At 40.0% G+C, this 14,292-nt stretch overlaps 2 protein-coding genes across 2 annotated transcripts; both read left to right on the forward strand.

Annotated features, from left to right (window-relative positions):
* The first annotated feature begins 526 nt into the window (after positions 1–526).
* Positions 527–1,463, forward strand: LOC109554251 (olfactory receptor 10G4-like). The gene is given in 2 exon segments (XM_070783098.1): positions 527–1,225; positions 1,227–1,463. Coding segments are annotated over 2 exon segments (936 nt in total).
* Positions 1,464–12,214: 10,751 nt separating this feature from the next.
* LOC109554267 (olfactory receptor 10G9-like) lies at positions 12,215–13,150 on the forward strand. The gene has a single exon (XM_019954583.2). It carries the CDS (start codon positions 12,215–12,217, stop codon positions 13,148–13,150), a length of 936 nt encoding a protein of 311 aa, XP_019810142.2.
* The last annotated feature ends 1,142 nt before the right edge of the window (positions 13,151–14,292 follow it).

The raw sequence follows: 14,292 nt of genomic DNA on the forward strand, positions 1-14,292 counted from the left end.
TATGAATGTCATTACTTTACTAAGTAGTTGTCATTTATTATCTTACTTCACTCTGACATTGCCACTGAGGCAGGTGATCCTGAACTTCAGATGAGATGAGAGACCAACCTGAAACTTTGATTTCAACATTGTGAGACCTGGAGCATACAACAAGCTAACATGATCCAGAGAAAGTATAAAGTAGAAAATTTGGCTTGTTTTATGGTGCTGTTAGTAGTATTAATGATATATCAATAGAAACTTGTATTGTTTTCTCCCTTTTTCACATCTATCTGCGTGTGCCTGTGTGTGCGTGCGTGTGTGTGTGTGTGTGTGTGTGTGTGCGACACACAGAGAGAATGAAAGGGATATAAGAGAGAGAAGATGAAATCATTCTATCTCCTTTTTTCAAGGGAGGTTTGTGGTAAGCAAAGTTGAGCATGACTGTAGAATTACAGACCATGTATAATGAAGTTCTCTATTCTCAATAAAATGTTGGATGCTCTTGATGTACCCACACAGACAGAGAGACCAAAAGTGTGGAGATATGAGAAACATGAGCATAGTGACAACGTTCATCCTCATGGGCCTTCCCCATTCACCAGAGCTGGACACGCTCCTCTTTGGAATCTTCCTGGTGATCTATGCCCTCACTGTGGTGGGGAACCTTCTCATCCTGCTGGTGATCACAGTGGATCCCCGCCTGCACACCCCCATGTACTACTTCCTGAGCAACTTGTTCTTCATTGACATGTGGTTCTCCACGGTCACTGTGCCCAAAATGCTGATGACCCTGGTGTCCCCAGAAGGCAGTCCTGTCTCCTTTCCCAGCTGTGTGGCCCAGCTCTACTCCTTCCACTTCCTGGGCAGCACCGAGTGCTTCCTCTACACCGTCATGTCCTATGACCGCTTCCTGGCCGTCAGTTACCCGCTCAGGTACGCCAGCATGATGAGTGGGAGGACGTGTGCCATCCTGGCCACAACCACGTGGCTCAGTGGCTCTGTGCACTCTGCTGCCCAGACCATACTGACGTTCCGTTTGCCCTTCTGTGGACCCAACCAGATCCAGCATTACTTCTGCGATGCACCACCCATCCTCAAACTGGCCTGTGCAGACACCTCTGCCAACGAGTTGGTGATCTTTGTCAACATTGGGGTGGTGGCTTCAGGCTGCTTTCTTCTGATAGTGCTGTCCTACGTGTCCATCATCCACTCCATCCTGAAGATCCGCACCTCAGAAGGGAAGATGGAGAGCCTTCCAGACCTGTGCCTCCCACTGCACTGTGGTCCTTTGCTTCTTTGTTCCCTGTGTTTTCATTTACCTGAGACCAGGCTCCAAGGAGGCTATGGACAGGATTGTGGCTGTTTTCTACACTGTGATGACGCCCCTTCTGAACCCTGTGGTCTACACCCTGAGGAACAAGGAAGTGAAGAAAGCTCTGTTGAAGCTTAAAGACAAAGTAGTGCATTCACAGAGCAAATAATCTCTGCAATGTAGACTTGCTCATTTAACAAATATAGTAATAGAATAGTATAATGAAACATAGAAATATAAGAGTGTATAGTACAATATATGATTTTATCAGTGCAAAATATTTTGTATATAAAGTTCTCAGTGTTAATCTTTATCCAAACTTCTTAGTCAGAAATATTTGTTCCAAGGATTTTTTTTCAAATTGAAAAAATTACAAATATTTTATTTATGATAAACATGCTAAATTTTGATCTATGAAGTCTTTTCTCTGCAACATGTTTATTTTACCTTTTCTTTTAATTTTTTTCATATACAATTGGCATATAACATGATTTTTACCTTTTTAAAGAGTGAATATTCAACTTGGATCTTGGATGCAGAATAGTGAGCTATTTATACATACCTAAGTTGATAATATGCTTTTTTGCTTCTGTCTTATGCACACAAACTGGGACACTGCTTAAGAACAGCCAAAATTATCAGAGTCACTTACTGAGGCAGCTGTGCACCTGCTTCCTCAGTTCTTTTTGTGGCTGCATGTGTGTGTGTGTGTGTGTGTGTGTGTATGTGTGTGTGTGCATGCCTGTGTGTGTGTTTGCATGAAGGTTCCAAGGTAACTGCCCTGCTTCCCAGGACATCTTGACCCTGGTCAGTGCTTACACACTGAAAGAGTCCCACACATCTGAGAGGATTGTTGTCTCTCCAGGTAGGTCTGCCAGGACAAGCTATGGATCTGAGAGGCTCCTTTCAGAGACTGAGGACCATCACCACCTTCACAGAGCCCTGAGGTTTCTCAGGTTTGGTCAGTGCGATCAGGAGGAAGCTACCATCAGACACCTCTAGTCGCCATCACATAATATGGCCTTAAATTCCTGTATTAATGGACCTGATGCTTATATTCAGCACAAACATTCTATGCTGGGTCATTTCACTATGGATGGTGATGAAGGTCATGCTGCTCAGAGAGCACATTCTCTCAATATTTCAGAGTCTTGGAAATTCAGATTCACCAAACCTCAATCTGCTCTAGGACAGGGACACCCTACATTGTAGGCTGGAGGCAAGGGTGCTTCCTATTTAGAAGAAAGTAGAAAAATCAATGTGTAATTAAATCACTTGGCATCATGGGATTTCAACATATTTCTTTCACAAATTAGAAAAATCAGGCCTAGTAAAGATAAAACACCCTAAAACCCCCCAGTGCATAGCTACACAGCTCATACAAGTGGACTTCTACGTGCAATGGGTGAAGTGTTATAACTGCATGTAGACAAAAGCAAATATTGGTTCAAATAAGAGAAATAGTTTTATGCTTTGCATATCTGTTTTTCAGCTGTGAAAGACTTTCTCTAGCAATACTGTTTGGAGGATTCAATGAGTTAGTAGAAGTAAAAGTGCTCTGAGAACTGAAAATGTTGGTCATTCAGTCCTGTCTGACTTTTTGTGACTCTGTGGACTCTAGTAGTACTGTACACAATAGTTTCTTAATTCAAGTTTTAAAATTCAAACCTGGGACCACCAGCTAGATAGCCTGATTCTCAGTTCAATGCTTTTACAAACTATTTTCGTGAATGACTAGTGATTCATGCATCTTCAAAAGTACAGTAATTTGAAGATGGCGTGAATGTAATTTTCTTTAAATAATGGATAATAAATTAGTATCATGATTAACACAATTATTGACAATGCAATTATTCCAAATGTTTTGATAAATTTAATGTTCACATATTTACTAGTTTTCAAGTGATTTAACTGCAGTAAAGTCCGTGAAACATTAAAATTATATGGAATTAAATTATTCTGGAACAATTCAGAGGCAAAAACATAAATGTTATTGAGCTTGGGGTATACCACATACCTTATTTATTCATTACTAGAGACTTTATTATTACCCAAACCCTATGCCATAGGTACTATTGATACATAATATGAGAAAACTGAAGATGATTAGGTTACTTACTCAAATTCACAGTTAGTATGGAATGTGGTTAAGGCTTAATCCCAAATGGGTTGTGTTGAGTCATTCAGTCTTGTCTGACTCTTTGCGACCCCAGGGAGTGTAAGCTTCCAGGCTCCTCTGTCCATGGATTTTCCGGGCAAGAGTACTAGAGTGGGTTGCCATGTTTTTCTCCAAGAGATCTTCCCAACCCGGGGATCAAACCCAGGTCTCCCGCATTGCAGGCAGAAGCTTTACCATCTGAGCCCCCAGGGAAGCCCTGTACATAAATACCCAAATATCCAGCACAAGAACCCATGGAGTGAAATTCTAGCTTGTATTGGTATAACAGAATTTCAGGAACATTTTAATTCTTTGAGGACTAAACATCAGTTAACAATAATAAGCACTGAAATAACAAAGAACTGAATTTTGTACAGTTATGTGTAGTTTATATATCAAATTTAAGCATTTTTTCAAAAGCTAATTTCCCCCCATATACTATGAAAAGCACTTTAGCTACCCTAATTCTGCCTGAATTAGATTCTAGGTGCTTTGTAACACTATATATTTTTGAGCTCCAAATTAAGTTGTGGACTTCTCAAGGAAAAATGTTGTCTTTTCTTGTAGTAATCCACTTTCATAAATGTTGGTCTCATTTCTTTAAGATGCTCTCCCTGCTACAGACTCTTTCCACTTCCCAGTATGTTTATACTTTCTGAGGGACTCAACTTCTGATGCACACTCATAATTTCAGATATCACTCTTAAACAGGGGCCTTCTCTTTCTGTCCATGCTGTTTCTGCCTTCTTTGTTCAAGTCCCTAATAACTTTAGTTTGTCAGATATTTCTGTTAGTAGATAAAGCTATTACATCAAATTTCATGTGTTTAAACACTTTTCCCACTTATTCAACATTTGCTTCTTATGTGCTATGATTGTCCCAGAAAAATGTATGCTGAAGCTCAGAGGGTCTGCCCATAATCCTTCCTTATACCCTTCTTTTAAAACTGAAAGAATAGTAAGAGAGATAAATAGAGAAGGATGAGACAGATGGGACAACATGAAAAAGCTCTGGAAAATAAAGTACAATAATGGATAAGTGAAATACTTCATTAAAATTTTTTTACAATATCAAATATTAATTGGAACAGCATTATTTGTAAATATTTCATTATGTCATTATTATGCCCTAAGAGTTACAAGTGCTGTTCTCAAAACAGGAAAATAAAAAGAGTAAAATAATTCACAATTGGTATTGCACTTAAGGAATGATGCTGTTGTTCAGTCGCTCAGTCATGTCTGCCTCTATTTGACCACATGGACTGCAGCACACCAGGCCTCCCTGTTCTTCACCATCTCCCAGAGCCTGCTCAAATTCATGTCCATTGAGTTGGTGATGCCATCCAACCATCTCGTCCTCTGTTATTCCCTTCTCTTCCTGCCTTCAATTTTTCTTAGTATCATGGTTTTCTCCAGTGAGTCAGTTCTTTGCATCAGGTGGCCAAAGTATTGGAGCTTCAGCTTCAGCATCAGTCCTTCCAATGAATATTCAGAGCTGATTTCCTTTAGGATTGACTGGCTTGATCTCCTTGCAGTCCAAGGGATTCTCAAGAGTCTCCTCCAACACCACAGTTCAAAAGCATCAATTCTTCGGTGCTCAGCTTTCTTTATAGTCCAACTCTCACATCCATACATGACTACTGGAAAAACCATAGCCTTGACTAGACAGACCGTTGTTGACAAAGTAATATCTCTGCTTTTTAATATGCTGTCTAGGTTGCTCATAGCTTTTCTTCCAAGGAGCAAGCATCTTTTAATTTCACAGCTGCAGTTACCATCTGCAGTGATTTTGGAGCCCACTGTCACTGTTTCCACTGCTTCCCCATCTATTTGCCATGAAGTGATGTGACGAGATGCCATGATCTTAGTTTTTTGAATGTTGAGTTTTAAGCCAACTTTTTCACTCTCCTCTTTCACCTTCATCAAGAAGCTCTTTAGTTCCTCTTTGCTTTCTGCTGTAAGGGTGGTATCATCTGCGTATCTGAGGTTATTGATATTTCTCCTGCCCCTGCTGCTGCTGGTAAGTCGCTTCAGTCGTGTCTGACTCTGTGTGACTCCAGAGACGGTAGCCCGCCAGGTTTTCCTGTCCCTGGGATTCTCCAGGCAAGAATGCTGGAGTGGCTTGCCATTTCCTTCTCCAATGCATGAAAGTGAAAAGTGAAAGTGAAGTCGCTCAGTCATGTCTGACTCCTAGCGACCCCATGGACTGCAGCCTACCAGGCTCCTCCGTCCATGGGATTTTCCAGGCAAGAGTACTGGAGTGGGTTGCCATTGCCTAGCAATCTGGATTCTAGTCTGGGCTTCATGCAGTCTGGCATTTCTCATGATGTACTCTGCATATAAGTTAAATAAGCAGAGTGACAATGTACAGCCTTGATGAACTCCTTTCCCAATTTTGAACCAGTCCATTTTTTCATGTCCAGTTCTAACTGTTGCTTCTTGACCTGCATACAGATTTCTCAGGAATGATGAAAGCTGAGTGAAACTTTCAACACACTGTGCTGTATTTTGATGTATTCTCTTGAGACTGTCCGGAGAAGGCAATGGCAACCCACTCCAGTACTCTTGCCTGGAAAATCCCATGGATGGAGGAGCCTGGTAGGCTGCAGTCCATGGGGTCACTAGAGTTGCTCACAACTGAGCGACTTCACTTTCACTTTTCACTTTCATGCACTGGAGAAGGAAATGGCAACCCACTCCAGCGTTCTTGCCTGGAGAATCCCAGGGGCGGGGAAGCCTGGTGGGCTGCCGTCTATGGGGTCGCACAGAGTCGGACATGACTGAAGCAACTTAGTAGCAGCAGCAGCTTGAGACTCTCCTTGAAATAACTGAAATAACTTCTGTGGAGCCCTGAACCTATCCTCGGAGACATTATTATGGTGTTGTTCCTCTGTTACCCTGGTATTTAAAAATAGTTTGTAATAACATGATGTGTATTATTGATTCCTTGAAGCCTTATTCTCTGCGTTTATTAGTACTTGAAAAGGATCCTAAATTATAAGAAGTAAATAGTTAACATAGAATCTGGCTCAACTCCATAATGAATAGGGATGACTTAGAGTGGAAAAGCTGGCTTAAAACTCAACATTCAAGACACTAAGATCATGGCATCTGGTCCCATCACTTCATGGCAAATAAAAGGGGAAAAAGTGAGATGACCATTTATGGGTTCTGGGCAATTTAATGTTTAGAATAAACAGTTGTGAGTTTTGTATCACTGGTAAGGGTAAGGGTAAGTGAGTCCTTCTTTCCTTTTAGGCATAAGTACTAGCTCCAAAAAGTCATAAACTCTCAGGAGTGTTCAGATAACAAACACATAGGGAAATATGTAGGTAATTATTAAAAATCTTTCATTTGTCCCTTTCTGTTGTTTTTCTGTTCATCTAGGAAGCCTGAACACCCAAGAGTAATCCTATTCCCCGAGAAAGCAAATCAAGTTACATTCCACCTTTCTACCTACGTGAGTTTCCATTCTCTGCCCTTAAGTTAATTGGGTCCTTGAACAGAAATGAACCACTCTTTCTCAACAAGTAATCACAGATACATCAGCTCTTTGAGTAGTAACTTGCAAATAAGTGCTTTGACATAGCATGCTGAGTGTTCAACATTCTTCAGGGTAAAGCGTAAACACAAATGAATTTTATATTGAAATAATCATGCAGTGAAGGTGAGTTCTTAGAAAGGTAACTTTCTCCCATTTCCACTTGCTTTCCCTCTTAAGCTTTCATTGACAGATAAGATATTGTTATCTAACATTGTTAGATAAGACATTGATAACCACTCGTGGTTATCAAGTCTTGACTGTCTCTCTTTCACTCTGTTTCTATTCTTTATCTTTCCCTCTGTATGTGTAATACACACACACAAATTGCACACACACACACACACACACACATATACACATATATGTATATACACGCAACATATACATATCTTTATATGTATGATTAGTAATAGGGACCTAGGAAAAGGGACAAAGTTGCTACAGCATAAACAGAAAAGTCAAACTCTGTTATCTCTCACTGATAACACCAGCTTTAGGTCTCAGGCTGCCTTGCAATTCACCTGATGAAAAATTTCATACTTTATCTGATCTATGTGATTTATTCTGGGATCCCACTTGTACAGTAGAAATTTTAGAGATACGTTTGTTTCATTTTTTGGTTCTGATACCCACATAGGATATTAGAGTAATTGTCACTGCTATATACTCTTTCATTTGAAGAATATAGCTTTAATTTAGCTTAAGCCAGATTGTCTGGAGATAGTATCTATTCTGTGTGGGCTTTATTAAGAGAAGAGAGCCTCATTTCTCTCACATTGGTGAATCTTTCCTTGAAAAATAGCAACAGTCTTGAATTCAACAATATTTTGGATTAAACTAAAAACATCATTTCTGCCTCACTTTCCATTGTACACAGTTCCAGCTTTTCTTGATATTCAGTTCAGTTCAGATCAGTCTCTGAGTTGTGTCTGACTCTTCACGACCCACGTACTGCAGCATGCCAGGCTTCCCTGTCCATCATCAAACCCTGAAGCTTGCTCAACCTCATGTCCATTGAGTTGGTGATGCCATACAACCATTTTATCCTCTGTCATCCCTTTCTCCTCCTGCCTTCAATCTTTCCCAGGATCAGGGTCTTTTCCATTGAGTCACTTCTTCACATCAGAGTATTGGAGTTTCAGCTTCAGAATCAGTCCTTTCAATGAATATTCAGGGCTGCTTTCCTTTAGGATGGACTAGTGGGATCTCCTTGCAGTCCAAGGGACTCTCAAGAGTCTTCTCCAACACTACAATTCAAAAGCATCAATTCTTCGACACTCAACTTTCTTTTTAGTTCAACTCTCACATCCATACATGACTACTGGGAAAACCATAGCTTTAATTAGATGGACCTTTGTTGGCAAAGTAATGTCTCTGTTTTTTAATAGCTTTTCTTCCAAGGAGCAAGTGTCTTTTAATTTCACAGCTGCAGTCAGCATCTGCAGTGATTTTGGAACCAAGAAAATAGTCTGTCACTGTTTCCATTGCTTCCCCATCTATTTGCCATGAAGTGATGGGACCGGATGTCATGATCTTAATTTTTGAATGTTGAGTTTTAAGCTAACTTTTTCATTCTCTGCATTCACTTCTATCAAGTGGCTCTTTAGTTCTTCTGCACTTTCTGCCATAAGGGTGGTGTCATCTTTGTATCTGAGGTTATTGATATTTTTCTCAGCAATCTTGATTTCAGCTTGTGCTTTGTCCAGCCTATCATTTCAGATGATATATTCTGCATGTAAGTTAAATAATAAGGTTGAAACTATGATGTACTCCTTTCCCTATTTGGAACCAGTCTGTTGTTCCATGTTCAGTTCTAACAGTTGCTTCTTGACCTGCATACAGATTTCTCAGGAAGCAGGTTAGGTGGTCTGGTATTCCCATCTCTTTCAGAATTTTCCATAGTTTATTGTGATCCACACAATCAAAGGCTTTGGCATGGTCAATAAAGCAGAAGTAGAAGTTTTTCTGGAACTCTCTTGCTTTTTCGATGACCCAACGGATGTTGGTAATTTGATCTCTGGTTCCTTTGCCTTTTCTAAATTCAGCTTGAACATCTGGAAGTTCACGGTTCACGTACTGCTGAAGCTTGGCTTGGAGAATTTTGAGCATTACTTTGCTTGCATGTGAGATGAGTGCAATTGTGTGGTAGTTTGAGCATTCTTTGGCATTGCCTTTCTTTGGGATTGGAATGAAAACTGACCTTTTCCAGTCCTGTGGCCACTGCTGAGTTTTCCAAATTTGCTGGCATATTGAGTGCAGCACTTTCACAGCATCATCTTTCAGGATTTGAAACAGCTCAACTGGAATTCCATCACCTCCTCTAGCTTTGTTCGTAATGATGCTTCTTAAGGCCCACTTGACTTCACTTTCTAGGATGTCTGGCTCTAGGTCAGTGATCACACCATTGTGATTATCTTGGTCGTGAAGATCTTTTTTGTACAGTTCTTCTGTGTATTCTTGCCACCTCTTCTCAATATCTTCTGCTTCTGTTAGGTCCATACCATTTCTGTCCTTTATCGAGCCCGTCTTTGCATGAAATGTTCCCTTGGTATCTCTAATTTTCTTGAAGAGATCTGTAGTCTTTCTCATCCTATTGTTTTCCTCTATTTTTTTGCATTGATCACCAAGGAAGGCTTTCTTATGTCTCCATGCTATTCTTTGGAACTCTGCATTTAAATGGGCAATGGCACCCCACTCCAGTACTCTTGCCTGGAAAATCCCATGGGTGGAGGAGCCTGGTAGGCTGCAGTCCATGGGGTCACTAAGAGTCAGACACGACTGAGCGACTTCACTTTCACTTTTCACTTTCATGCATTGGAGGAGGAAATGGCAACCCACTCCAGTGTTCTTGCCTGGAGAATCCCAGGAATGGCAGGGCCTGGTGGGCTGCCGTCTATGGGGTCGCACAGAGTCGGACACGACTGAAGTGACTTAGTAGCAGCAGCAGCAGCATCTTTCCTTTTCTCCTTTGCCTTTAGCTTCTCTTCTTTTCTCAACTATTCGTAAGTCCTCCTCAGACAACAATTTTGCCTCTCTGTGTTTCTTTTTCTTGGGAATGGTCATGATCACTGCTTCCTGTACAATGTCAGGAACCTCCATCCGTAGTTTTTCAGGTGCTCTGTCTATCAGATCTAATCCCTTGAATCTATTTGTCACTTCCACTGTATAATTGTAAGGGATTTGATTTAGGTCATACCTGAATTGTCTAGTGGTTTTCCATACTTCCTTCAATTTAAAAGTCTGAATTCTGCAATAAGAAGTTCATGATCTGAGCCACAGTCAGCTCCCCATCTTGTTTTTGCTGATTATATAGCACTTCTTCATCTTTGGCTGCAAAGAATGTAATCAATGTGATTTCCTTATTGAGCATCTGGTGATGTCCATGTGTAGAGTCTTCTTTTGTGTTGTTGGAAGAGGGTGTTTGCTATGACCAATGCATTCCCTTGGCAAAACTCTGTTAGCTGTTTCTCTGCTTTATTTTGTACTCCAAGGCCAAATTTGCCTGTTACTCCAGGAATCTCTTGACTTCCTACTTTTGCATGCCAGTCTCCTATAATGAATAGGACATCTTTATTGGGTGTTAGTTCTAGAAGGTCTTGTAGGTTTTGATAGAACTGTTCAAATTCAGCTTCTTCAGCATTAATATTGAATGGTTTGCCTTGGAAATGAACAGAGATCATTCTGTCATTTTTGAGACTGTACCCACGTACTGCATTTCAGATTCTTTTGTTGACTGTGATGTCTCCTTCATTTCTTCTAAAGGATTCTTGCCCACAGTAGTAGATATAATGGTCATCTGAGTTAAATTTGCTGATTCCAGTCCATTTTAGTTCACTGATTCCTAAAATGTTGATGTTCACTCTTGCCATCTCCTGTTAGACCACTTCCAATTTGTCTTCATTCATGGACCTAAGATTCCAGGTTCCTATGCAATATTTTCCTTTACAGCATCAGACTTTACTTGCATCACCAGTCACATCCACAACTGGGTGTTGTTCTCATTTTGGCTCCTTCTCTTCTTTCTTTCTTGTGTTATTTGCCCAATATTTCTTGATATTAAGTTAACATAGATCCTTTTCTTTTGTTCTTCCTTGTTACAGGTAGTTGGTTTTACACAAGAATCATATGCTTCATAGAGGTAATTGTCTTCTCTTTTGAGGTCATTTCATGGATTTATGAGTATAAGGAATGGAAGATTGGGGGAGAATATCATCTCTAACAAAGCTGATAAGAGAAAATATTATGTTTAAACCTTTAGGATAGAAATATGTATGTGAGAAACCAGCCGCTTCCCACTGGATTGTGGTTGGGAGAACACGTATGAAGTTTATATTTTCAGTGCCTTATCAATGACTGCGTAAAAGAAGACAAGTTTGAGGCTAGCAGTGTTGTGATTGTTGATATTTTCTGGATCACATGAGAGGTTGTCAGGATTCTGTATGAAGTTTATAGTTTCTTAACCTGCTCTAAGATTATTTCCTATGTAAACAATTAGTGGTGGTTAGTGAGACACCAGTACCAATACCAGTGATGAAATTTTCCTCAAAATTGTAGCTTTGAAATTGAGAAGTCTCTATAGCACAATGAGAATTTATTTTCTCTCTCTACTCCCTCTCTGTCTCTGTCTTTTTCTCCCTCCATAGCTATAGCTATACATTTAAAAAGCAAGGCAACAGCTTCATATAATTTGGTATCATTTAATGAATACCTGTGAATGTCATTACTTTACTAAGTAGTTGTCATTTATTATCTTACTTCACTCTGACATTGTCACTGAGGCAGGCAATCCTGAACTTCAGATGAGATGAGAGACCAACCTGAAACTTCGATTTAAACATTGTGAGACCTGGAGCATACAACAAGCTAACATGATCCAGATAAAGTATAAAATAGAAAATTTGACTTGTTTTATGGTGCTAAGTTAGTGTTCATGATATATCAATAGAAATCTGTGTAGTTTTCTCCCTTTTTCACATCTATCTGTGTGTGCCTGTGTGTGTGTGTGGGTGTGGGTGTGTGTGACAGAGAGAGAGAGAGAAAGCAAGAGGGATATAAGAGACAGAAGATGAAATCATTCTATCTCCTTTTTCAAGGGAGGTTTGTGGTAAGCAAAATTGAGTATGACTTGTATAATGCAGTTCTCAGTTCTCAATAAAATGTTGGATGCTCTTGGTGTTCCCATAGAGAGAGAGAGAGAGAGAGACCAAAAGTGTGGAGAAATGACAAACATGAGCCTAGTGACAACGTTCATCCTCACAGGCCTTCCCCATTCACCAGAGCTGGACACGCTCCTCTTTGGAATCTTCCTGGTGATCTATGCCCTCACTGTGGTGGGGAACCTTCTCATCTTGCTGGTGATCACAGTGGATCCCCACCTGCACACCCCCATGTACTACTTCCTGAGCAACTTGTCCTTCATTGACATGTGGTTCTCCACGGTCACTGTGCCCAAAATGCTGATGACCCTGGTGTCCCCAGAAGGCAGTCCTATCTCCTTTCCCGGCTGTGTGGCCCAGCTCTACTCCTTCCACTTCCTGGGCAGCACCGAGTGCTTCCTCTACACCGTCATGTCCTATGACCGCTTCCTGGCCATCAGTTACCCGCTCAGGTATGCCAGCGTGATGAGTGGGAGGACGTGTGCCCTCCTGGCCACAACCACGTGGCTCAGTGGCTCTCTGCACTCTGCTGTCCAGACCACACTGACGTTCCATTTGCCCTTCTGTGGACCCAACCAGATCCAGCATTACTTCTACGATGCACCACCCATCCTCAAACTGACCTGTGCAGACACCTCTGCCAACGAGGTGGTGATCTTTGTCAACATTGGTGTGGTGGCCTTGGGCTGTTTTTTCCTGATAGTGCTGTCCTACATATCCATCATCCATTCCATCCTGAAGATCCACACCTCAGAAGGGAGATGGAGAGCCTTCCAGACCTGTGCCTCCCACTGCACTGTGGTCCTTTGCTTCTTTGGTCCTGGTGTTTTCATTTACCTGAGACCAGGCTCCAAGGAGGCTATGGACAGGATTGTGGCTGTTTTCTACACTGTGATGACGCCCCTTCTGAACCCTGCGGTCTATACCCTGAGGAACAAGGAAGTAAAGAAAGCTCTGTTGACACTTAAAGATAAAGTAGCATATTCACAGAGCAAATAATCTCTGTAATGAAGATACACTCATTTAACAGAGTTAGTAATATAATTTAGTGATCAATAAGAAATGTATTACAGTTGTATTTCTTGGTGTTTAACTTTATCCAAACCTGCTACTCAGGAATATTTGTTTAATGAATGTTTCTGAGGAATTTTATTATAAAAACTATATTATATTTTTAAACATGATTTTCCAGTTTATTAATTTAGTAAAAGAAAAACATTTTTTCTTTTTTAAAAAATTTTTTAAAATTTAAATTTATTTATTTTAATTGGAGGTTAATTACTTTACAATATGTCAGCAGATGAATGGATAAGAAAGCTGTGGTACATATACACAATGAAGTATTACTCAACCATTAAAATAATACATTTGAATCAGTTCTAATGAGGTGGATGAAACTGGAGCTTATTATACAGAGTGAAGTAAGCCAGAAAGAAAAACACCAATACAGTATACTAACGCATATATATGGAATTTAGAAAGAAGGTTAACGATAACCCTGTATGCGAGACAGCAAAAGAGACACAGATGTATAGAACAGTCTTTTGAAAACATATATTTTCTTAAACTGCATAGCTCCTTATAATATAATTTGGTTTAATCTCTTTTTTTTTAATTGAAGAATTACAATTTTTGTTTTAGGGTATAGTTGATCTAAAATGTGTTAGTTTCAGGTGTACAGCATAGTGATTCAGTTATACATATGCATGTATTCATTCTTTTTCAGATTCTTTTCCCACTTAGGTTATTAAAGAATATGGAATAGAGTTCCCTGGGCTATATAGTAGGTCCTTGTTGGTTATCTATTTCATATATAGTAGTGTGTGTGTGTGTGTGTGTGTGTGTGTTTGTGCTAAACCCAGGGTCTTCCTGCTCCCCCTTCTTTCCCACCATGTTTCTCCTTGGTAACCATACGTTTGTTTTTGAAATCTGAGTCTGTTTCTGTTTTGTAAATAAGTACTTTTATATCATTTTAGAAATTAGATTTTACAAGTGAGTCATATCATTTGATATTTATCTTTCTTTGACTTACTTCACTTAGTATGAGAATCTCTGGTCCCATCCATGTTGTTACAAATGGCATTATTTCACTTTTCTTAATGGTTGAGTAATATTCCATTGTATATATGTACCACATCATC

The sequence above is a fragment of the Bos indicus genome, chromosome 29, assembly GCF_029378745.1.
Source record: "Bos indicus isolate NIAB-ARS_2022 breed Sahiwal x Tharparkar chromosome 29, NIAB-ARS_B.indTharparkar_mat_pri_1.0, whole genome shotgun sequence".
Classification (NCBI taxonomy): domain Eukaryota; kingdom Metazoa; phylum Chordata; class Mammalia; order Artiodactyla; family Bovidae; genus Bos; species Bos indicus.